This window comes from Manacus vitellinus, unplaced genomic scaffold (assembly GCF_001715985.3).
Source record: "Manacus vitellinus isolate BGI_N305 unplaced genomic scaffold, ASM171598v3 scaffold_105_pilon, whole genome shotgun sequence".
Taxonomy (NCBI): Eukaryota; Metazoa; Chordata; class Aves; order Passeriformes; family Pipridae; genus Manacus; species Manacus vitellinus.
The window spans coordinates 656427-681172 of NW_021938824.1; the positions used below are offsets into that span (position 1 = coordinate 656427).

General features: G+C 56.2%; 1 protein-coding gene across 1 annotated transcript in view; it reads right to left on the bottom strand.

Annotated features, from left to right (window-relative positions):
* Window positions 1-965: 965 nt before the first annotated feature.
* NUDCD3 (NudC domain containing 3) overlaps window positions 966-24746 on the bottom strand; it is a 29417-nt gene continuing 5636 nt past the window's right edge. Inside the window, exons 3-6 of the mRNA XM_029963994.1 lie at window positions 12421-12553; window positions 7999-8142; window positions 1933-2121; window positions 966-1353 (exon numbers count right to left, since the gene is read on the bottom strand). Coding sequence (XP_029819854.1) covers window positions 1243-1353; window positions 1933-2121; window positions 7999-8142; window positions 12421-12553 — 577 coding nt within the window. The 3' untranslated portion in view covers window positions 966-1242. The remainder of the gene's footprint in view (window positions 1354-1932; window positions 2122-7998; window positions 8143-12420; window positions 12554-24746) is intronic.

The following is a 24746-nucleotide window of genomic DNA, read 5'->3' on the forward strand; positions in this document are numbered from 1 at the left end:
GAACCCCAAAATCCAGCCCCCCTCGGGGTATCCTCTATCCACCCCCTCCCGGGGATCACAAAATCCACTCCTTGCCCCACAGGAATCCCATATCCAGCCTCCCCAGGACCCCAACATCCTCCACATGCCCAGGGCCGATGCTGGCAGACAGACACCCCAGGCGTCCTCCTCGCGTGTCTCCGTGCCTCCCCCACAAGCGAGGCGCTGGGGCGGCGGTCAGGCACACTTGTCCCCCAGGGATGGTACCGAATCACTCGCAGGCCCCCCGTGAGAAATCTGTTTATTGCAAACTGGGTGTGGGGTGAATGGAGGGACAGGGCGACGGCCGGGGACTCCCAGCCTACCTATCCCAGGGTAGGAGGGGCAGTGGGAAGTTGCAAGAGCCAGGCCGGGCCTGGGGGGAGCCAGGGCTGCCACATCCCCCCTCTCAGATCCCAAAGTACCATGCCAGGGAAGCCCATGTTCCTGGGGCTCCTGCCCACTAGCTGGAGGGGTGGGCTGCTGGCTACAAGGGGTGGGTCTGTAGCCACCCCCGAACCCCAGTGCTGTGAGGGACACCCCCACTGCTCCCTGCTGACCCCTGGGGAAGCAGAAGCAAACCCTTCAGTCTGGCTGGGGTCTCTGCCCACCCCAGGGTGCCTTGACCACCCTCCAGTGATGGGGTTGGGGGGAAACCAGAAGGAAGACTCCCGCGGGGCTGGGCAGGGGGCAAGGGCAGCACAGCCACCATGGGAGACCCCAGAGCAGGGTTGGCAAGGGGATTTGGGGGTGCCAGGTGGGCAGGGTGCAGGCAGAGTGCAGGCAGGGTGCAGGGCAGGGGAAGGCTCCCGCATGTGTCCCTTCATCCCTGCTGCCCGTACCCAGCACCCAGCCCTGCCCACGAGGGGCAAAGCTGCCCAGAGTCAGGGTGGGGAGGGCTCCACACTCCCAGAAAACCCAAAAGCAGCATACTCATCCACCAAAAATAATAATTATGTCACCCAACATGATCCGTCTATTCCGGAAAAACACAGAGCGTCGGCAGCGCGAGGCAAGGGGAGGCAGGGGAGGAGAGGGGTCTCGGCGCCCGGGTTGCCGTGGTGACAGGATGTAAATCTGCCCGCGCCTGGCTTCCCCGCACCGATGGGTGCTGGCAGCGTGGAGCAGCGGGTCATGGGCACCCGCACGGAGTGTGAGAGTCCCAGTGGGCATCCGGGAGGTTTCTCCTCTCCCTGCTTCGTTTTTCAGTTGTTTTTGCCACCGTCAAAACTGGACGGCGCCAGGGGAGATGTTGAACATGGAGGGGTCGAACTTCTGGCCACGGAACGGGGAGCCCTCGGTGTCCCAGCCCTTCTTTAGCATCTCGTGCACCTTCTGCAAAGAGGCCACAGGCTCTCTTCAGCCCAGGGTGACCCCACGCTGCCCCCCGTGCCCCTTGCCCTCCCCTGCCCCTTGTCCCACAGGTGTCAGGGCTGCGTGGCCACCCAACCAACGGAAGGGGACATAGGAGACACCAGCAGTCCACCCAAGTCCATGCCAAGGGCATACACCACCCCTACTTCTCCTCACTGCCCAGGACAGGGCAGATGGCAGCCAGGGCAGCACCAGGCAGCTCCTGGGTCTGGCTGAGCCCAGACCCATGCGAGTTCATCCCAGAGCAGGGCCATCTCTGGGGAGAGGCACACAAATGTGGGGCCCGGCAACAGTGCAGGTTTATGGGCATTTGCCAAGATGCCAGGAAGGGGAAGACAGGAGTGAGTGGCAAAAGATGGACCAGCTGAACCTCATGCCCCCACAATGTTGATGTGGGGGGACAGTGAGTGAGGAGGAACTCTGAGATGGAGCAGAGCTGGGGGACTGCCACATGCTGCAACCTTTTCCTGGGAATGGGACCCTTAGAGAGCCAGTGGGAGGGCCAGGCTGGGCTGGTGGCGCAGGGTGGCCGGCACCTACCAGCTCGTGGCTCTGGGGCTTGCCCTGCAGCTTCTGGTGGTAGTCAAAGGTGAGGCGGTCGAGCACAGCATGCTCCTCCTCATCCACTGTGGCCATGGAGCGCTCTTTGTTGATCTTGTCAATGTCGATCTGCTCCTCGCCCTCCAGGATAGCATTCCACCAGTACTCGTCCCCCTTGTTCAGGTTGATCTATGGACAAGGTGTGGGTCAGGGAGTAGGGAGAGGAGCCCCCATCCTGCCCAGGACATGGTACCCCGGCCCATTCCACAGCTCTAAGGCAGCGATGCAGAGCTTGGCCATGCTGACAGCAGCATGGGGCTTGCCCAGGAGCAGAGGTCCAGCTCACAAGGATCCAGCCCCATGGTTGGCAGAGGTGGAGGGATGTTTGTGCCTCCCTCCCTCAGCGGTCCAAGGGTTTTGCACAACCCCACCACAGCCCTCTGCAGCCCCAGCTCAGACCCCAGGGCTGAAATTCTGTCCACACCATGGCTCAAGGCCAGGACCAGTGTCCCTCAGTGGTGTACCGCCCACGGGTGACACCAGCCCAGGGCCGCACGGCTGACTGAGCAGCAGCAACAGAACCTAGGACTGTCAGACAAGGAGACTGTGTCCGGTGGAGTGTGGGGCTGGGGCTGCTGGCATGGCCTTTCTCACCTTTCTCTAACCCAGAAGGAGCCCTGGTCTCAGTTCTCCTGGCACTGGTTCTGTGGGTGGCAGCGTGGGTGACAAAGGAGGTGAGAATGTGCTACCTCAGCTCACTGCCAGCACCTGCTTCCTGTGGCACCGTGGCTCGGCAGCAACCTGAGGGATGGATGAGGATGCTCCAGACAATATCCTTGCTGGGAAAAGCCGTTGGCCGTAGCCGTGGGCATCCCTGATGCAGTGCCTTGCATGGAGCTGGCTGGCTGGAGGGGTTGTGCCAGGGCCAACGTGGGGCATCTCACACCAGGAACTCCGACCTGCTTTTTGTTTTTCCAGGAAGAGGGAGCTGCTTTCTTCTATGTTATTTTAGCACTAATCCCAGCAGCAGGGCAGATTTATGACATTCATTAGGCTCTGCAAAATCATCAATAAAGGCAGACAATACAATTTGCTCAAAACTCCCTGGAAGCTCAACGGCTCCGGAGGGGAGAACACAGGCAGCCATTCCCGTTACAAAGCCAGGCATCTCCGCAGTGTGAAGAAAAGGAACCAATTAATACAGGAGGGGGTGGCTGGGGCTTAATCCTTCTGGGAGAGCAGAGCCGGTAAAATATTCCAACTTGGGGAAGGCGTTAGTTTTTCCAGCTAGACAGGCATGCTTGTTCTCCTTTTAATTGCACAGTTCCACTTCGGAGGGGAGGGAGAGCTGCCAAGGGTTTGCTCCTGGGCTTCCCAACCCTGGGTGGGCAGGCAAGGGAATGGCAGGAGCCCCCAGAACATCACCCCTCAGCCAGCAAGCCAAGCGGAGGGGCAGCAGCCCTGGCCTGTCCGTGCCTGCAGCAGGAGCATCCTTCAGGCTCCTCAGGGTTTGGACCATGAGGAATGTCCCCACAGTGCTGGTGGGGTGTGAGTTTCCCTGGTGATGGCTCCACCACAAGCCATGCTCTCACAGCATCACTGGGGAGCATGCATGGCTTGGTACATCCCTACCAGAGGCAGTCTGATGGCAGAGGAACAGACAGGTGCTGCAGAAGTTCAGGCATCACCCCATCTCCATACCAGTGTACTGCAGCCTGCCTGAGGGGATTTGCTCAACCCTCTTTATTCCAGGGGGACAGCTGTCAAAGTGGGACTCACTCCAAGGTGGGAGCCCCACTTTCTGATGTGAAATGCTCATGGTCCAGGGCAAAGGTTGCTCTATCCCTGTGAGTTTGGGGTTTTGTGGTTAGAGGCAGTGCTGGAACACTCACCGTGGACAGGTCTCACCTCCAGGATGGGGGACATGGACACAGGTTGATTTCCTGGACTGTGACTGCTGATGTTCTCTGTGGAAGCAGCCCATGCTTGGCTGACATCTGGGTTACGAGAGTTTGTGGTGATGGAGTGCAGCTGGTGCCCTTTCCAAGCGCTTTGGGTGCCCAAAGGTGGGGGTAAGGGAGAGATGAGAGGCTGTGGCAGGTCTCTGGGCAGGTCTCACACACCAGCCCTCATCCACCCACCCACCGAGGAGGCTCTGGCATTTGGCTGACAGTCCCCCATGAGGCTGCAGGCACCCTCAGGGAGAGCTACAGAAATGGGGGCTCCAGGAGGAAGCAGGGCTTTTTCCACAAGGACAAATCCTGACCTGATTATGTTTGTCGCTTCCAGACAAGGCAAAGCTTTGCTGCACTTGACACTACTGCTGAGTTTCCCAGTCAACAGCTTGGGCTGACCCCCCAGCACCCCAGAGATGCAGTCACTTGCCAGAGGAAGGATGAGGTCCCTGCAGCGTGTCCACACCTTTGGCCAGGCTTTGGATCTGCCTGGTGGGTCCCAAAGGCATAAAAGCCCTGCTGAGTCTTTTGGGGTGCATAGGGAGGCAGGAACAGCCTCTGCAATGGCGGCCTAAGGGGAGGGAGATCGCGGGGGGCACACTCCAATGCTGTATCCTAAGAGAGCAGCGTCCTCAAACTGAAGTGCTCACTTCCCACAGCCAGTGTCCAAAACATGTCTCAGCCACGTAGGGAAGGGCTGTTCCATGGAAAAGCACAGGGGTAAGGATGGATTGTGAGGAATGACGAGACAAGTCGGCAGGAGGGACCCTCCAGCAGGTGAAAGGCATCACTGGCATGGACATGGCATCATGTCCCATTTCCACACCCTGCTGGGAAGGTTATGACCCCTCATTGTCAGTGCCGGGCTTTGCCATAGCACGAGGTTTCTTCTCCAATCCCAAATACCTTCTCAGAGCTGGAGAGATGCTGGCAAGGGGTCTAAGTAGGTCTTGGGGAAACAACCTCTCTCTGCCTGCTTTCCTACTGGAATCACAGCAGCCCAAAGTCACCTCAAAAGTCACTGGGAGGTGTTTAGGGGGACAGGAGAGGCAGCAGTGGCATTCCTAGCACTGTGTGGAGGGCAGGGCTGAGAGAGGCATCACGGAGTCATGTCCCCTTGGCCTCGTGGCTCAAGGGATGACAAGCCAAGACTGTAGTATGTGTTCAAGGCAGGACTTGGTGACAAAAGCCCAAGTGTGGATAACAAAGGCTGAGAGGAGGAGAAAAAGAGAGGGAAATGGGGAAAAATCCTCCAAAACGAAAATAATCCCAAATGGTGTTGTGCACAACACCCAACGGGGACTGCTAAAAACAGCTCATGCGAGGTTATTTTAATCTCGCTCTCGACAAGCGAGCGGGTGTGACAGAGAAGGGAGAGCACAGGGATGACACCACACACCCAGGGCCAGGGTACGGTGCAGCACTATGGGCAGCGGGACCATCCTGGGACACAATCCTGAGCAGGAGGAGGTGTGGATAGACCCCTGCCCCATGTCGGCAGAGCACTCCACTGCAGAATGACACCAGCTGAGTTTTGCTGCCGCACACGTGGCTGTGCCAAAGGATGAAATGAGAAATATGTTGGTGTTGGGCTGGCCTACAGCCAAGAGAACCCCATGGAGCAGAAAGGGGAAGGCAGAGTGGCCTCTGAATGCTGGTGAGGGGAGTGTTGTGGTTGGTGGAGAGAGAGTGACACGTAATGAAGAGGATACATGGATAAGACCGCCAGGCAGGATGGGGGAAGCAGAGCTTAGAGGGGTTGTAAGGCAAGATAATCTTCCCAGGATAAGAGCTGGGGGAGCAGGGAGGCTGGCTTTGGAGCATCTGTGAACGGCATCCCAGAAGGGAGGAGGACAGGGAGGCCAAGGATGATGAAAGAGCGGTAACAGCAGACTGGAGAACAAGGGGTTGACAATCCCTGACATGTCCTGCAAGAGCACAGGGAACTCAACAGCCTCTCTGCACAGAGCTGGGACCTTCCCAGATGGACAGGACCAAGCAGGAGAGATTTTACCCCCTTGGCGCACAGACTGAGCTCTGCTGCAAGGATCACCTCAACTCACAAAACACAAACACGCAGCACCGAGGAGTCCCAAGCAGTCCCCGAGGTGGGCAGGATCTCCTCAGACAACCCCAGCACTGGCACTGGGTGAGTTTGGTTTTGGCTGCATCATCATTCTGCCAGGGAACGCCATCCCTGGGTCCAATGGAGGCAAGCCAGGTAGCACCTTGCAGGAGGAAGACATCCCCAACAGTTGTATTTGAAGCTCACACAGAGCTATACACAAACTGGGGTACAGAAAGGGTCTGTATGCCCCGTCAGCCCCAACCAAACCCCAACAGCCCCATCCAGGCGCTGAACAAAGCAATTCATTCCCACAGAGTGGGTGTCTCCTGATGAATGAATCAGAAGGAGTCGCAAACCACTTCTGGCTACTCTGAGCATGGGAAAAGGAGATGCTCCTGGGCAAGAATTCCTCACGCTGCTCCAGTTACCTTACAGTTCTTCAAGCGAGATCTCATCCCACCATCAGTATGTTGGCAGCCAGCTGGAGATCCTCACAACCCTGGGTTCATGCTAATTTGAGGCAAGACCCAGCTCTGGAACTGGGGGTGATGGGCCCACTCTGCTCCCCATGCTGCCCGTGGTGACTTCAGAAGGCCCCAAGTCTCACTCCGCCTACACCATTCCCAGCCTCTGACGGGTATTGAAGACCCATCACCTCCCTTGCTGATCCTGAGAACACCCACCCGGGACTCCCTTCCATGCTGGAGAGCAGCCACCCGTTGGGCCATCTCCTCTTCAACAAGTTTACACTTTTCCAGGATTGTTTCTTTTTCCAGATTAGCTAATATTCAAGATGTTTATGAACATTTACAAAATGCATGTAAAAGAAGCCACAACCTCCTTTCCACATCCCTCCACTAGCCTGACAGCATCGGAGAATCTCCTCTCCCTTGCAGTGACCTCACTCATCCTTTTGGTCCCAGCCTGTCACTTGGGGTACATCCCAACGGATTGGCAGTGGCTGGGTGACACTGAGCAGCCTCCCTACACACCATCTGCAGCATTCCCGAGTCTGGCAGCACATTCCCACTCCATTTCCCATTCAGGGGGCTTGGATTTGGGTGCCCATCTGCTGACACTCTTGTGTCATGGGGTGAAAGGCTTGGAGTCTGTTCCCTCCCCCACAGGGATGGCATGTATCCCCTCCTGGGTCTAACGACAGCCTTAGGACTCCTGAAACTCTTCTGGAAACTCTGCTTGGAAAAGGATAGGGCAAAGATGGCCACAGGAAGCAAAATTCCACTCCCAGCACAATCCTGGCCCCCAAACTGGCACAGGAGTCTGGGAACTGTTTGACACTTGAGATCTCAGGGCGATGGGTAGAGCCCCCACAATAGCTCCAGCTGTGGACACAGGTGAACTCACACCCTCAGCCTGCACATCTGGAACACACCAGAAACAAGGCTTGGGGCTGGGAATCCACCATTAATACACAGTTGGGTGCCAGCAGCCCCTGGACCACTTGGACAGGGATGATTTGGGGCAGCAGTCACACAGCAAACCACAGGCCTGCTGAAGGCAGACAGAGAACGAGCCACAGTGTCCACTTCAAACAGGTTAAGTAGGAATCCCATGGCAGGACAGAAAGGAATGGCAGGAAACAGGCACCTGCCAAGATGCCAGGGCCAGAGCAGGGCCAGGAGAGTCGGAGGGCAGAGTCAGCAAGGCCAGGTGTGCAGGACCGGCGCTGCAGTGCAGGGGCATGTGCTGGGATCGGGGACAGTGATGACCCCCAGGTAACAGCTGTGCTCCCCCACCTGCAGCTGGAGCTGGGGACCCCCTCGCCCAGCCTGACAGATGTGCTGCTCAGCCAGCACCCCGAGGGGCACCTCAGGAGCAAGGGAGGCAAGGCATGGCACACAGGAAAGGACAGCATGAGCCAGATGTTGGACAGGCAAAGCCAGACATATATCTTTTCCCAGAAAAGAAGCCTTTTCTTGAGCCTTTTCCACCTGGCTCAAACTTCCAGCTGCTGCAGTTTCCCAGGTCAAGCCTAGTGCAGCTGCAAGCCAAGGAGACATGGCTGGTGCAGACTGCCCTTACCAAAATGCACTTCCCGGGCTCCAGGCTCCACAGGGAACTCTCCGTATTGATCTTGTGGGTGAGTTTCCCTTCCATGAGGACATGCTGGTTGCTCCCCTCCAGCACCGCTACGCGAATTGCGCCACTGCTGATATCCACAGACACCTGGAAACACAGAGAGAGAGACAATAATCCGGAGTGTTCCTGCTTGCCCTCTCACTGTGTGAGCTGGGGTGTGGGGTCAAGTGCACTCGCCAGGGATGAGAGAGAGAAGAGCTTCCAGCACTGCCTGCAGCGGGAGGGTGGGAATCCCGCTGTCATCTCATAGCAAACAGTGACAGCTTGGAGGAGTGAGGGAACCTCTCCAAGGAGGAAAGGCAGCACAGTTCAGCAATTGGGGTCCTTGAAGGATTCGAGGCAGCTGGTTCTACCCAGTGCCTCAGTTTCCCCACAGAGAAAATGTGTACCTGTAATGCTACAGGCCTCCACACAGCACTCAAAGGTTGGCACCTACTTGCTGTGACTGAAGCTCTTTAGGAGCAGGCTGTGTGCCCCTCTGTCACCATGATGAGCTGGGTATGGGTGTGTGTCATCCTGGTGGCTGAGCGGGGCCAATTTGGGGGGTTCCTACACTAGGGCTGCAGCAGCTCGTCCCCCCTTTGCTGCACTGTGCCGAAAGCAAACTCCTTGGCTCTGCTTCCGCTGCTGGAGCCAGCTCTGGGCTTAGCCCAGGCCTCCCATCAGGCGTGCGAGGAGGGGCCGCGTGCAGGAGGAATGCTGCGGCACAGCTCCCCGGCACGGCTCCCCCGCTCCCTGCGATGGGGACAGCTCTGTCCCCAGGAATGGGGCCAGCTCCCGCCCACAGCAGCCATATGGGGAACCCTGCTCCGACCTGCCACGCAGGTGACATGGCTGTCCCCTGGGGAGACAGAGGCAGCCTGTGACAGGCACGCAGTATCCTTGGTCTCCGGAGAGACCATATGCTCTCTCCTGTCCCCTTCAGCGCTGAGCTGCTGCCAGCAGAGCCCGCACCAGGCCAGGGGTTGCAGGGAAGACCTGGCTGGGAAGGGGCAGGATTGTGGCCCCCCGGCACTGGGCCGAGAGGAGGAGACTGCGGTGAGATTTGCCTGCATTCTCTCCCAGAGTTCCCCCAGATCTTCCTCCCGCTCTGCAGATCTCATTTGAAATGTTATTACATTATCCATTACCTAGGAGATTTCCAGCGGCTCACTAGCTCCATGCAGGCAGGAGACAGGCAGAGCTGCTCCAGCAAGGGAGGGCACCATGGTCGGGTCTGACTGATGTCACCTGGGTACAGCCCCTGAACCTGCTGTGTGTGACAGGGAGCTGCCAGGGCTCTGGCAGGAGCAGAGGAGGCTCAGCGCACACAGCACAGGGTGACACAGGACTAAGCTCTGACACAATGGTGGGGAGCAAGACCACGGTCACTGGGGATCAGGGAAGGAACATGAGGATGAGAGAGAACAACTGGCTGTCACCCGGCATGTGGCTGTGGACAGCCTCTACGAGAGTAGCTGCTCCTGGATGGGAAACACCTCCAGAGGGGCTGAGCATGGAGCAGCTCCCTCCAGCCCAGGGCTGAGGTCTCACTTCAGGGATGAGGTATGAGGATGAGGCTCTGCCTTCCACCACCACTACCCGCCCAGGCCCCGGGTGCAGGGCAGGGTTGCTGATGCCAGGCTCTCAGCACGGCACAGGGCCTGTCCAGAAGGGGTCCAGGGAAAAAATGGAAGGTGACTCCTGAGTCACCTTCTGAGGGGGCTTCTTTGTGGTGTGGAGGGTCGGGGAGGCTGGACACATGGAAGGCACAGATGCAGCATTGTGGCTTTGGGGTCCACAGGGACAGGAGTAACCAAATGTGAGAGGGGTTTTATTCCCAGCACAAGGCAGCTGTTGGAGCTAAGGGGCAGCTTCGAGGTGGCTCTGGGACCAGCCAGGTGTTGGGAGAGGGAGCAGAGAAACCCAAATGGAAGAAGGGATCCAAACTGGGCAGCCTTCACCCAGTCCCTTCACTGTGCAACCAGCCAGAGTGAGAAGCAATTGCAACACCTGTTTCTATAACTGCCCCGCAAGAAGGTCTCGCTCGGCACACCAACCCCCCAGGAGCGGGGACAGGGTACAGGGGCAGAGTACACCCCACTGGAGAGCCCTGCCCCTCTGTGCATGGAGGGACATCTCTGAGAGGACTCACATATGCACAGGGTGGTGCCTGTGGACAGTCCACACCTGGGGGAAGGCCAAGAGCAATTCTGCAAGGAACACATCCCCCTGAAAGCACCCCAGAGGCTTCAAGGCTGCCTGTCCCTTGCCATGCACTCCCTATGAGCACCTCTGACCCCCAAAACTCCTGGTTGACTCAGTGCTTCCAAGGGAAGCCAGCTCTCAGCTCTGTGCCACGGCTTTTACACCACGGTGATTTCTGTGCACACGGAACGCCCACACCCGCCCACACAGATCAAACAAGCAAACACAGACTGAGAGAGGAATCAAGCTTGTCTCCTCCAAGCCCAGCAGAGAGAGAGGCCTAGAGTCATTATCTCTATTTAAGTGCTCGGATAGGTGGGCCTCTGTTGCACCCATAAGTAAATCAGATAGGTGGGGACCAGCTACTCCATCACCCATTCCTGCTCCAAGGACACTTTTTTTGAGCTCCATACAAGGAAACCTTAAGCTCACCAGAGCAAAAATGTGCCATAGCAACAGCCCAAATCCCAAAAAGTGTCATAAGGAAGACTGAGAGCAGCATTAGAGCTGGGCAGACTCTGAGCCCAGGGACCAAATAGGGAGATTTTTAATCTCACCTGGGCAGGTAAAAGCCAAAAACCTGATAATTTTTTAAAAATACGAAGGTGTATGAATGCAGGGGAATGCTGCTCTTATACAGGAACCCATCAACAACACAACCAAAGTCCATGGAGCTTTATAATGGCTCTGCACCCTCCTGCTCTGGCCCAAGACTCAGCCTGTCTGCTCCCATTCCCCTGAGGCTGAAGAAGAATTAAAGAATCACTTGGAAATGGAAACTCAGATGCCAAGGGGAGCCCCAAGAGGCATGAACAAACACCAGGAGACAGAGAGCACAAGGAGAAGGGAAGTCCAGCGCCTGAACAGCCGATTGCTCTGAGGGCAGCATGGGCAGACATCAGGGCAAGGGCAGGCAGAGTTGTGTGCCCATGGGCACTGGTGTGGGAAGGGGCTGTCCTGAAACCCCCTCCACTCTGAGGCGCAGGGACTTTTCCACAGTGACGGCAAAGTCTTGAGCCAAGGAAAGGTCGGGAAAGCATATCCTGTCTCCACTCCCATGAGCTCCTGCAGGCCCCTGCATCATTCCATGGCCAAGGACAGGGCAGACAGAGCCCAGTGTGGATTTTGGCAAGGACACAACTCCCCCGGCAAGGAGGGCACTTTTCCATGGGCAGGGAGAGGCATCGTGATCGCAGTATGATGCGGAGGAATGGAACATCCGTCTGGATGGGCCGGAATCCTTCCAAGAAACAGCCTGGGTTTGTTTTAGAGACCTGCTGGGAGAGATGCATCTCCCAGGGCCCTGCTGTGCCTGTGGCAGCCATGTGCTCCCTCACCCCTCCGGCCCAGGCTGCTGCTGCTGCTGCTGTTGCCAGTGACACTCCTTGGCATGCCGAGGAGCTGTGTAGGCTGAAGCGGGTGACAAACCCCAGTGTGCTCCTTTCAGCTGCCCTGGAAGCAGAGGAGAGCAGGAGGTGGGGGAGTACAGGCTTCCCAAATGGAAAAGTACAGAATCAGCCATGGGGAGGGCAACACTCGAAAGAGTTTGAACTTCTGGGTCCAACCAAGACCAGCCATGGGAGGGAACAGAAGCAGTGAAGGAAAAACAACGTGACCACAAGCAGAGCAGAGAGGTTCCTGCCTGAGCCAAGCAGGAACCTCTCTGCCTCTTGCCCACACAGCCAGCCAAGGAGAGGGGCTGGCCCTCAGCCTGTACCCCAGACCAGCTCCCTTCCACCCAGACCAGGTCAAGCCACACACAGGCTGTGCCTGATGCAGTTCTGCAGTGCCAGAAGAGCTGCTCCAGCAGCTCCCACTTCCAAATGGAAGGCATCAGAGGCACAACTGAGGAAGGGGCATCCATCAACAGCCAGGCTCCGAAACCCATGTTTGAATGTGCAGGTGATGGAAACAGAGAGAAAAAGTGCAGAAAGGGCCAGGCAGTGCCAGAGAGCCTGGCTGGGACAGAGTAGAGGACACTGCAGCTCAACAGGAACATGAGCAGGCTGGGACCATCAGTCCCCACCAGACACACACCAGAGAAAAAAGCACAACCACATCCTTCTCTTGAAGAACAAAGGATAAGGAGCCTTCCCATTCCAAACACAGCTTCCCGGGAAAGCTGGGCACCCTGATGGAAAGGGAAATGCTAAAGACACACCAGCAACACCACTTTACCTGTTTGCCTTTGACGATGTGCTTGGGCACAGGCACTTTAATTTCCAGGTCACTGTAGTCTTGGGACCAGGTGTAATTCTCTCGCACAGCTCCATTGTAGCTGTCAGGGTTTGTCTGGAACTGTTCCTGTCTCCTGGTGGGGGGAGAAAGGGGTGACGTGTTAAAGATCAGAGCCTGGAGAGAGCAGGAAGCCTGAAAGCAGGATGCAAGAAGCCCAAAGGAAGGGTATAGACTCTGCTCGGCCATCCTGCAGCATCCCCAACACTGGGCTGCTGCCCAGCCTCTCCTTCACTGCTGGCTCTACATAAGGAGCAGGTCCAGGTCAGTAGCCCCAGGACTCAGAGGGACCTTGGCCACCCTGCCCGTCGTGGGTGACTTGCAGTTCCCTCGCCCCAGTGTGCCACAGTGGCAGTCAGGCTGCTGACAGGACAACTGGTGAGACACAAAATTATTTGGCTGCCCAAAAGGTGCAGAGCTGGCCCCTGGTGGGCTCAGGGCGCCTTTCTGGCCACCTCCACTCAGCAAAGAGCTCCTCATCTGGTCCACCTTCCATCACAGTTGGAGCAGGGACACTGGCATGTGATGGGGGGGTGTGGGCTGTCCCCCAAGCCACTGCCATGGCTGCAGAGGTGGTGGCCCATGGCTGTGACCTGAGTTCACTGTGAAAACACAGCACTGTTTTTCCCCATCCTGATTATAGTGTTTGAGAAAGCCACCAGCTGCCATGACCAGGGCAGCTGGTGACACAGAGGTGATGGAGCTGCAGAGCAGGATGCCTGAAGAACCAGCCCAGGGTGCCTGAAAAGTGGATCATGAGCAACACTGAGCAGAACACTGCCTCTTCCAGCTGTGGAAACCTCAAGAAAGCCGAGGAGACAGCTGCAGGGGTAAAATGGGGTTTATGAGATCGATAAGCAATAATTAATACAGTGTTTCCAGCCAAGAAAGGAAATTGCCACACCCGTGTCCCTTTCAGCTGCTGGGCTGGCAATCTATTCCACTGAACCCTCCCAGGGAGGGCTTTCAAATAAAATCAAATCTCCTCTAAAGATAGCTGCAATGCTAACAAAAGGCAGAGTTATTTTAAAATGTTTTGATACACACCTAGACTTCAATGTGGAGCTGGATAAACATGGGGCTCAGGGACTAATGTAAGGGGGGCCAGTGAAGAGCAGCCCCAGGGCACAGTCGGTCCTGGGGAGCATATCTCCCCGTGTCCCACTGCCTTCCTGACACCCCCACACTGCGGGACCCTCTCCAGCACTGGGCGGGGGTGGCTCCAGCAGCACGGCACCCTGAGGATTATGTAAGACCCAACGATTTTAATTAAATTAGGCTGTAAGACGGTCGGAGGGGGCTGTCAAAGGCGCTGTACACACCTCCCCCTTTTTTTCTCTCAGTGGTTTCACGGAGTGCACTGAGGGTTTCATCCACCCTGTTACACACACCTGTGGCCCAGGATGGTTCTGATCCGCTCCGAGGCATTGCAGGCAGCACTGAAACCAGCAGTATCTGTGGGCTCCCACCCTCAGCTGGCCATTTCGGGGGGTACCACATCATTTTTCAGGCATCTTGGCCTTGCCTGGCAGTCACCCATTGGGTGCCCATTGCCATGGAAACGGGGTTGGCATGGCAGCGCGCACCGGGCTGGCGCGTTGGCTCCAGCTGTCGCTTCCCAACCGCCCCCAGATTGTAGGAGTTGAACAGGCTGGAGGGCGAGAGGGGGAATGGTGCAGGCGACCAGGGGCTGTGGTGACAGGGTCTGCGGGGCCCCACGCGCACTCTACGGGAAGCAAACACACTGAAACGCAGCAGCACGTCCCCAAGCACCATTTCACGCGTCCCCTGATCCCCACCCAGAACCAGCCTAGCGGTGGCACCCAGCTTCGTTCTCAGGGCACAACTGTCCCAGAGACCACCCCACAACAGCCCCTGGCAGGGACGAGGGTCTGTGTGCAGCCTGGGACAGCTTGGCTGGTTAAGTGCCCTCACAGGACTTGTCCCCACGCTGTGGGGTCTGCCCAGGCATGGCAGAGCTTCACGGGGCTCCTGCCCTCCATCCCAGCTTGGTAAACCACCCCTCCACCCTCACATGATGAACCAGAGGATAAACCTGTCCCGATGTTAAACCCAGTTGGGTTTTTCCCTCCTAAAAGGGTGTTTCCTGCTAAGTGGTGTGGGCCCCTTTCTCCTCCTCTGTGACCTTCAGGGGCAGCAGTGTGGGGGGCTTTTCAACACCCCACAGTCATACCCACAGCACCCTTCAGTTCTCTGCAGCCTTCCTTCACGAGAAGCCCAGCTTTCCAGCACAGCGGTCACACCAGCCAAAGCACAGCCCACCCTGCTCTTCCCAAACCTGCCAGCAAGACACGTGGGGGAAGGTGGGTCAACTGGGAGTTGCCATCACAAGTGCTGGTGGCTCCCCACAATCAGCAAAGAACCAGACAAGAATCAACAAATGGCTGTTTCCCCCAGGCTGTTCCCCTTTGGGCCTTTCCCGGGAAGAACTCAAAGGGTGCAGGAGAAGGCAGAGGGCCCGGGTCAAGCCAAAGCTTGTGAGAGCAGATGCAGAGCATCAGAGATGGGAGAAACCCACCGGTGCAAATGCACACATGGTGAGACACCAGCTGCAAATGCCTCATGGCCTCAGCACAGATAAATACAGCAGCCACTCGCTGCCACAAAACCACCAGGTCTGTCCTGGATATGCCTCCTCTTCCTCAGCAGAACAGCACTGGGGCTGAGCAGATCCCAGCCAGGCGGTTCTGGATGTTATAGCCCCTCTCAGAGCTTACTCAGCATGAACTCACAGCAGCCCCAGAAGCAGCCACCCTGTGTGACTCCCACAGGGAAACTGAGGCAGAACTCATTCTGCAAGGACTACGTCCAATGTCTGTTTGCACAGTGTAGCTACTGTACAGGTGACAGCAGTCTTCCTCCCAGTCCAACCAACCCTGCAGGACAGCTCTGTCCCAGCTCCCCCTGACATTACTGGGGCAGGGCTGGGTGACAGAGGAATGTGTCACAGACACCTCTGCCTCCACGTGCAGCTCACTGGATAAGCTCAGCCCTGCTGCCTCGGCCTTGCAGCCCTGACAGCCTGGCTGGCAACATGCACCCCAGCCCTGCTCATCTGGCTTCAGAGGGAGAAGTTCACCCTCATGCCTAAACCACTCTCCAGACGTGGCTGCCTGTCCTGAGGGTGTGGGTTCTGGTGCCATGGCTTCTTTGCTCCTCTCTGACCCAACACCCAGCCCAAACCGCTCCAGCCCTTCCCCCAAGACACCACCAACCTCTGCTCCAGCCATTTCCAATGTTAAAAATCCATGGATGTGAGAGTAAATGGGCTTTGTGTCCCAGAATAGGATCACAGTTGGACTCATGAAGTCTGGATAATTCTCCTGCAAGTGTAAACACTGGCTCTGAAGCCATGGAGGATCCAGGGTAGTGAAGGCAGGCCACAGCCTCGTTAGGTGCTACTGACAAACAGCTGACAGCTCTACTACCTCGGGAGCAGCTCTTCCTTTCCTGGAGTTTTTCCAACCAGATCTCTGCCTGGTCCAACTGTGCTTAGCACATGCCGGCGGCAGTCCAGAATTGGACCCTGCTCCTTGGCTGGGAGGCAGCTTCCCTCATCATCCACAGGAGACAGCCCTGGCTCACGGCATGCTGGGCTGAGCAATGACGCCATGCCGGAGGTGGCTCTCCTGGCCAAAGGCATCCCTCATGCCACTTCAACAGCACCACTCTGCAGCAGGTGAGAGAACCTCTGGCACAAACACCACAGCTGGGAGCTGTCCCCGTCCCCAGACCCACCAGGTGAAGAGGGAGGCCAGATCCAGTGCACAGGGCAGGTTGGGTGGCGATCATCCCAGCAGCATGGTTGCTCTCGGTGCAATGGTCACCCACCGGGCTGCCGGAACGCCTGCCAGGCCAAGGCAGGTGGTGGCAAGGCTGAGGGGAGGGAGGGTGACAAAGCACCAGCTTTTAAACCTGAGACTTTGGCACCACATGCACTTGGCTGCCGGGTGGTGGGGATGGTGGGGGTGGGTCTATGTGTTCTGTCTTGTTCTATTTTTGCTTGCAATGTGTCATTTTGGGGGAGGCGAAACCTTTAACAATGCACTGTCGAGAAGTAGCCGGTCTGTTCCCCACTCCTCAGAGCTGCACAGCACAGCACGGGTGCACTGTCCCTGGGACCAGAGCCACTCCCTACGTGCAGGGTGAGACCCTTGGCAGCAGCATAAGGGGACAGGACCCCCTGAGATGTGGCAGTTCTGGCCCTGGCAGGCAGGCTGGATGGCCAAGGGTGGGGCCACATGTCGAGCCCCATACACAGATTTCTGGGCATTTCTTACTCCGGGATTCCCAGCTCCGTTGGTGATGCTCAATGAGCCAAGCGATGTGGAAATGGTGACAGTGATCCTCACTCTGTGGACATTTGGCTGAACACGTTTTTGTCCTCAGAGCCCAACAGCTGTGGCACCAGCTCTGTGAAAGCAGCGTTGGACATAAACCAAGAGAAGGAACCATACACACCAAAGGATCTGGTTAATGTTTGATTCAAGGAGAAGCAGCACAGCTCACTGATTTCCTCTTCTTTGAGGAGTCTGGGTGCAAGAATGTAAAAGTTGAGGAATAGGCACAGCAGCATGGGAGCAGCTGTTCTTCAGCCTGAGGCTCAGGAGGAGCAGCGGTGGGAAAGCATCATGGGAAGGAGCTAATATGGGCATAATCCCAACAAACTATTTTTTCCCATAAAAAAGAAGGAAAACATCCCAAGGATTTTCAGAACTTAAGGAAACTAATCCTCTCAGCCTAGAGCAGCTCCGCTTTGTGAGGCAGAACCCCTGTCCTCTCAGGAAGGAGGCTGACAGAAATCTGGAACACCTGGATCCAGCAGAGTCAGGCATGCCACGGCTCGATGTCCAGTACAGCAAGTACCCTCTAGTTACTGTCATTCTCAGAAAGCTTCGTCTGGGGCTGGCACTGCTGTTTGCTCTTAGTCAAGGTAAATTATTTAGGCAGCTTTAAGGAAAACATGTCAAGCCAGATGTGAAGGTGGGTGGATAAGAGAAACAACCGCCACAGCTAAAACTGGGCAGTGGAACTGGCCAAGGCCAAAGGGGATGATGTGGGGAGAAAGCTAGGCTGGCAACCAATCTTTCACAGCAAACAATCCAGCATAGGCAGAAATGGAAACTCAGATCCACTCCCTTTCTGCAACACTGCTCCTGAGGGAGTTATTTCCAATAGTCCCCCTCTACCTGCACTCTGCCATCACAACACATCCTATCAGGTCCCACAAGCACATCCAAACCGCCAGAGACAGCCTCTCCCCTGCATCACACCTTCCTCCGTTTGAGTGGGGAAGCAGAGGGAATGGTGTACAGAATCACCCTGGCAGCAGACAGCCCAAAATGAACACCCCAGCTCCGTGTTTAACCACTGTCAGAGGCCCTGTGCGATACATGAAACTGTCTTCAAGCTCGGGAGGTTGCCAAGAATGGAAAGATCTCATTAATAATGAAGTTCCGAGCAAGCAGGAAAAGAGAAAATCAGGCACACTGCATCTGCGTGCCTAACCCAAATCTGCATGTAGCGAGTGGGGCCTGCTAGGACATGCTCCGCACACCGTCAATCCAGACGGCATTTACTGCAACGAGCAGACATTTAGATCCAGGCTGCTGCTCCATGACAGCAGCCAAGAGCAAGTCTCATCCATCAGCATCATTAATCCCACAGCCCTGGCACTGCGAGGACTCACAGAGGCACCCGCACATTCAGGTCAGGAAGAGAAGCTGCTGCTGAAACACACAGTTGCCTGTGGCACCCAGCCCCGCTGCAGGATATTGGCCTGGCTGCAACAAGGGCTGGTCCCACCTGCTTGGCTGGGAATACTGCCCTGGGGTGCGGAGCTCCAAGGCAGACACCTTGCTGCAGCTCCCAGTACCAGCACCGCCAGGGCCCAAGGCACGGTGGGAGATGGGTCCTGCCTCCAGCATGCTGTGGCTGCATCGTGGCCCCATTCAGATCTTCCCGTAGCTCACAGCTGGCTTTGCTTGGCTCAAAGTCTCTCAGTGGGCTCCCCCACGAACGGGGAGGGTGATGTAGAGGAGGATGAGGAGCGATCACCGTCTGTCCCCTTGAAACTGCTGCTGCAGGTTGCACAGGGCTGCTGGGAACCAGCACCATGTCAGCAGCCACCATCCTCCTGCTGTGGCAACAGTTGGGTCACCCACACAGGGTGGCTGGTCAGGCCCTTGGCAGCCTCCAGGCCTTCACACTGTCACAAATGCTCCCTCCCTCCCACCTTGCACTACACCTGTACCTCACCCTCCCAGCACTAAGGGAGCTGCATGCAGCCCACTGGGCCAGACACCACGGTGGGAGAAGGGGGCACGTGCCAGCTGAGTGCACAGGCAGCAGACGGGGGGATGGCAGAGCCTGCTCTGCATCGCTGCGGAAAGGCCACGCTCACCCGATGGCACCAGCATGCGCACCAGAATACAGACTTACTGGAATACAGATTTCCAGAACTCCTGGCTCCTAGCCTTCCCAATGAGAACTCAAAGTGCATTGAGCCACAGGAAGGTCTGTGCACCCCAAACAGCTGCTGTCAAGCCTCAGCTTGAGCTGAACAACAGCCAGAGCTAAAAAACTCCAGCTTTTAAGATGAATTTGAAGAGGATCAAGCATACTGTCTGCTCCTCAGGATTGCAACTGCAGCAACAGGTACGGAAGGCAGAGGTTTAACGTCTTTGGAAAACTGCATTCCCAAAGCTGCAGGGATTGCATGAGTGGAAAATCCCAGGTTTGTGCTCCTTCTGCAGGCATGCTGTGAAGGAACCTCCCCCTCACCTCCAGATTTAACATCTTTTGGCATCAAAACATCAGGACGGTTGCAATTTGCCTCTTGGGGTTCTGCCTGGGAAATGCCATGGCTGGAGGATGCTGACTACAGCTCCCAGACCTTTGCTGGGGTTCGGGAGGCAACCAGGGCTCCACAAAGGCTCCTTTGTACCAGCACTTCAGCTAATGAGGCCTCTGGCAAAGCACTAAGCAAGCTGAATGCCAAATCCCTTCCTCTACAGCTCAAGTCACACTGCAGTCAGTAAGCCTTAGGATCCACTCTGATCCTCTCTGATCCACCCCAACCCTCTCCACCACTCCTTGGCTGGCAGCAAGCTCCAGCCCCGAGCACAGTGGTGGTCCAGGGTCGTCCCAATCCTCAGGGTTTCTTACAGACCAGGTGTGTTCGGTTTGCTGCAGAAGAACTCCCCAAGTCCAGTTTTGGAAAAAGTCCCCTTCACCCCCAAAGTGGAGAGAAGTTCATCAGTGGTTCCCCACAGCCCATTACCCTGGGGATCCTGAGCACACACCTCCAGAGCTGCACTGCACAGCTCGGTGGTCCTGCTGTCACAAAAAAAAAAAAGTGTGAAAAATGGAAGCCAGTGCCTTCCTCCTCACCCCAAAACCTGAGGCACAACCCAGCCAGGCAGTGCAGTCCGGGCTCCAGCCTGCAGTGCCCATCATCATCATTACAGAGATCATGGAATCATGCAATTGTTTGGGTTAGAAAAACCCTCTGAGACCATCAGGTCCAACTGTTTCCCCAGCACTTGCCACCATTAAGCCATGTCCCCAAGTGCCACACCCACATGGCTGTTAAATCCCTCCAGGGACGGGGACTCCATCACTTGTCCAGGGCTGTCCAGGGATGGACAACCCTCTCCATGAGGGAATTTTCCCAATATCCAACCTAAACCTCCCCTGCCACAACTTGATGCAATCTCAACTTCCTTTGTTCCCTGGGAGCAGAACCTGACCCCCACCTGGCTGCACCCTCCTGTCAGAGTTGCAGAGTGAGAAGGTCCCCCCGAACCTCCTTTTCTCCAGGATGAGTGCCCCCAGCTCCCTCAGCCACTCCTAATCAGGCTTGTACTCCAAAGGTCTCCTCACCTTCAGGAAGCCTCAGAGCTCTGACTTATCAACAGGATGCGACCAACAACCAAAAAATCAAGCCCATCAAGACACATTCCCCTATAATCCATTGTGTCACCAAGCCCTGACGATGTGGTGAGAAGGGGCCAAGGCTCCCCTGTACCAGGTGCCCAAGGCACCACCTGCACAGATGATGCCTTTGCTGCTCAACCCAGTAGCCAACCAACAAATCCATCCCCTTCCTCCACAGCTGGAGCCCCACTGAGCTGCTCTGCCTCTCTGCCTGCCAGGGGAGAGCCCTGCTCTTTTCCAAGCTCACACTCTTCAGGAGAGCTTTTAGCCTTCCCCTTCACTTCCCGAGTTATTTACAGAGCTGTTTGACAGCGCCAACTTACTGACATTAGGCAAGTTGAAATGCCACCGCCAGCTCGCAGGAGAGCGTTGGAGCGCTGGCACCAGAGGGCTAAATTTCACTACTGCTGGGATATTCAGGTCAAGGACAGCAGGACACACTATCATCCAGAAAAGTCCCCTGGGATCTTTATTGTTTGCAGAGAGCTTATACAACCTTAGACTTCAGAGGTCTCCTGTGAGAGAGACCTACGTGCAGCCAACCAGGCTGGAGTCAATTATAGCTCCTCTGGAAAAAGGGGATAAGGCCAAAGGAATCCAATGGGACTGAGCTGTGGGAGCAGAGGACAAGGTGGACTCTCAGACCCCTCCACCACCAATACAAACAGGCCCAATCAAGGTAGTTTTCCACATAAGGCCCCTTTTGGTAAACACTGCAATACCAAGCAAACAGTAACTGCTTTTTTACCTAAAAATGCTGTCCCTCGGTCTCCAGCACTGGGATTTTCTGCTTGTTAAGAGAAGAATTTATAGGTTTTAATTTAGTTATTTTTGGTCCCAGGACCTAATTTTGGAGCTTAGTACCTTGGTAGGGCAACCAAAGCCCTAAGCGATTCAGTAAGTGACAGGGGAACTGGCACTCCACTGCTGATCTCAGCAACCCAACTAGAGGAGCCTGGTTCTCTGTGAAAACACTGGAAAATTGGACCAACTGGTTCCTCACCATCTGCAAAAGGCTCGGGACAGTTGAGGGCTGCACCAGACAGGGCTGGGGGATCTCACCCTGAGCTCAAGCGTTTCAGCCCTTTGAAAAGATGCTTCCCAAGCAGTTGAGTTCCCACCACCATGGGAGAAGGCATGTGGATTAAAACAATTCTCCCAGCAGGCAGAATGGCCTCTCTCCACCGCAAGAAAGATTCCACTTGGCAGGGATGACTTAAGTCACATTTCCCCGCTTCCCCCAGTACTACCCAGTACATCCCTCCCAGAAACCAAACATGACAGCACTGCGCATGCAGTGCTGCAGCCCACATGGGCCAAAAGCCTCAGCGCAACATGAGGAGCCAAGAACATGCTGGGGTGTGCTGGTGGAAGGAGGTCTCATCAACACAAAGCTTTTGTGAAGCTCATGTTCGGACCTGGAAAGGTTGACAGCATTGGGGAGTGCTGGGAAGGGACAAAAAGAGTTTGACTGATGTCATCACTTGACTGCAGCATGTGCCATGTGGCTGGAAGAGGATTTCCTGGCCTCATCGCAACAGTGGGACAACCCCAGTGGGAGCAAGGAAATGGGGTAGGAAACAGAAAAACCCCATGGCTTCACATACAGGCAGAGCATGTGGATGGCCCTCAGAACACGAGAGGATCATGAAGGACAAGGAGCACAAGGATGCTCAAGTGAGAAACAACCATGGAAATGAGGACTCTTCAGCCTAAAAACAGGCTGAAAGGAGAAAGTCAACATGACAGGAGAACCTCCAAGACTGTGGAGAAGGGAAATGGGGACCCACTAGCTGCCTCTTCACCTGAACTACTGCTGAGGAGCCCTCAGGCATGGGAGGGCTGAAATTCAGAGAGAAAAGGGAAAATAATCCTCCCAAAGACTGAAGAACCAAGTGCTCGAAAAGTGCTATGTGTCAGGGCAGGGTGAAAACACAGAGGAAGTATCACTGCACGCTCATTCTGTTCTTCTCCTCTTCCCCCAGCATCTGCTGCTGAAAGGAGACAGGATACGGGGCCAGATGGAGCTTGGCTGTATCAGGTCAAGCCATTTTCTGAGCTCCGTCTGGCTCCTGATTGTGACAGGCCTTGGCCGCGCCGGGGGAATTCCCCGCGCACGGCCCCACGTGCGCAAGAGGAATCAGAACCAGGACAGACTCTCCTTAAATATGGATCAGGATCAGCTCCACCTTTCTGGGTCAGGCTGGAAGAACAGCACAGACTCTGAGGTGAGCTCAGCAGGAAGGTCCCAAGGGACAAGTGGGGAAGGAAACCAGTTTAACCATTCTGGTCTGGACAGTGCCAGACAGAACCTGCTGAGAGTCTAAGGGGTCTCCTCCTGTCCCCTGGACAACACTTGAGAGGAGAAAGCTTGGGTGAATGCCACCTCAGAGTCAAACAAATTTGGCCTCAAAGTCAGCAGCGTGCAGCAACAGCTGTTCTGCACAGCCCTGCTCCCCTGCTGAGGGTGACCAGCAGTAAAACTCCCATTCCCAGCACCCCAAGGAGGATGCAGCCTTGCCAGGAAGCCCATCCTGCAGGCACCTTGCAATGACAAAACGCCATCTGGGCTTCCAGCAAAGCCAAACCGTTGCTAAGTCGAATCAGATTCGCACAGGAGCCTCATGGAAATTTCCCAGAGTGCTGCTGTGTCATCCCGGGGATGCTCCCAGCGTGTTAACCTCGCAAAGGGTTAACCCCAAGTCTAGAGGCTCTGGGAATGGGAGCTGTGGGTCTCAGGAGAGAACTGGAGCGTCAGGAGTCAGCTCACCAATTAATGCATTTGAGTCAATTCTGCTCACCAGGGACAGCAAGCCAGGGCACACACTGAGGATTTTTGTAGGTCATTGCCAAGCCCCAAAACCCATTCCCAGGGATGGTAGAGCAGCGTCAGGGGGACTGGCCCTGCAGCATGGCTCACCTGGACCATGTGACCGGGGCTCAACAGCATCCTGTTTGCTCCCTTCCTTGGCACAATGGCACTGTGTGCATAGGGTGAGTGGAGTCCCTTCCCCAGGTCGCACACCCTGTAAGACCGGGAGGGTCTCCTTCAAGGCCCCACAAGGCAGTGGTGGAGCCATGAAGAGGCCCCTCCTCACCTCAGCTGCCTCTTCCTTTTCCACGCAGCAGAAGGCAAATGGCTGAGGCCACAGAAACTCAGGGTTTTGTTCCACTCTGCTTGTTACTGTGGCAGATCCCCCAGCAGCAGCCAAAACCTTCCTCGGGGACGAGACACTGCATGCCCTCCTGCACCCACCCAGCACCCACCAGTGCTCTGTGTCCCACTGGCCGCATTTCCAGCCCTGGGGGTAGTGACACCCACAGATCCTCCTCTGAGAGACCTCACCTGCCCAGCTAGTCTCTAAGGTACAGACCAGAGCTGCCCCACCCTGAGCACACCTGGCTGAAGCACCTGGAAGAGACACAAAAGCTGGATGGAGAAACGCATGAAGGTGAGACATTCACCATCATCCACAGGCTCCCAGGATTGCCCCTTCCTACCTCTTGCTCATACATGGAGTAAGCCCTGGGACAGGACTCACAGTATAGCGGGCTGAGAGCTTCCCCCCAGTTCATACTGGGGAACAGAGGGAAGCCAGGAACCGGAGTCAGAAAGCACAAGCACAGGCCGGGCTGAAGCACACCTGAGCACACCTGGCTGAAGCACCTGGAAGAGACACAAAAGCTGGATGGAGAAACGCAAGAAGGTGAGACATTCACCATCATCCACAGGCTCCCAGGATTGCCCCTTCCTACCTCTTGCCCATACATGGAGTAAGCCCTGGGACAGGACTCACAGTATAGCGGGCTGAGAGCTTCCCCCCAGTTCATACTGGGGAGCAGAGGGAAGCCAGGAACCGGAGTCAGAAAGCACAAGCACAGGCCGGGCTGTGCAGTGCCACACGTGGGCTGCCAGGCTCTATTTTAAATGCTGTGTGGCAAATATATGCAGGATGGAATCCAAGCTGGGGGAAGGGGAGGGTGCTGGGCAGCGGAGGTGTTCAAAATTAGGAGCTGAGCTCAGGCAAGGATGGCTTCTGGGAGCAGATGGGGGAAGAGCCAGACCTGGGACTGTGCAGCTGCAATGCCAGCCCTGGGATGAACAGCCCCATGGTGGGGTGTGAGGAAGGTCTGCACCCCACTGCCCTCCCAGCGAGGTGGGGACAGCAAGAGAACCGTGACAGCCAGGGAAGGACGGCCAGGACACTCAGGGCAGCTGCAAGAGGAACCCGGCTTCTTCTGTGGCACGGAGACCTCTGGTCCCCCTCAGCACTGCTCCTGGCATGAGCGTCACCCCAAAGACACCTCAG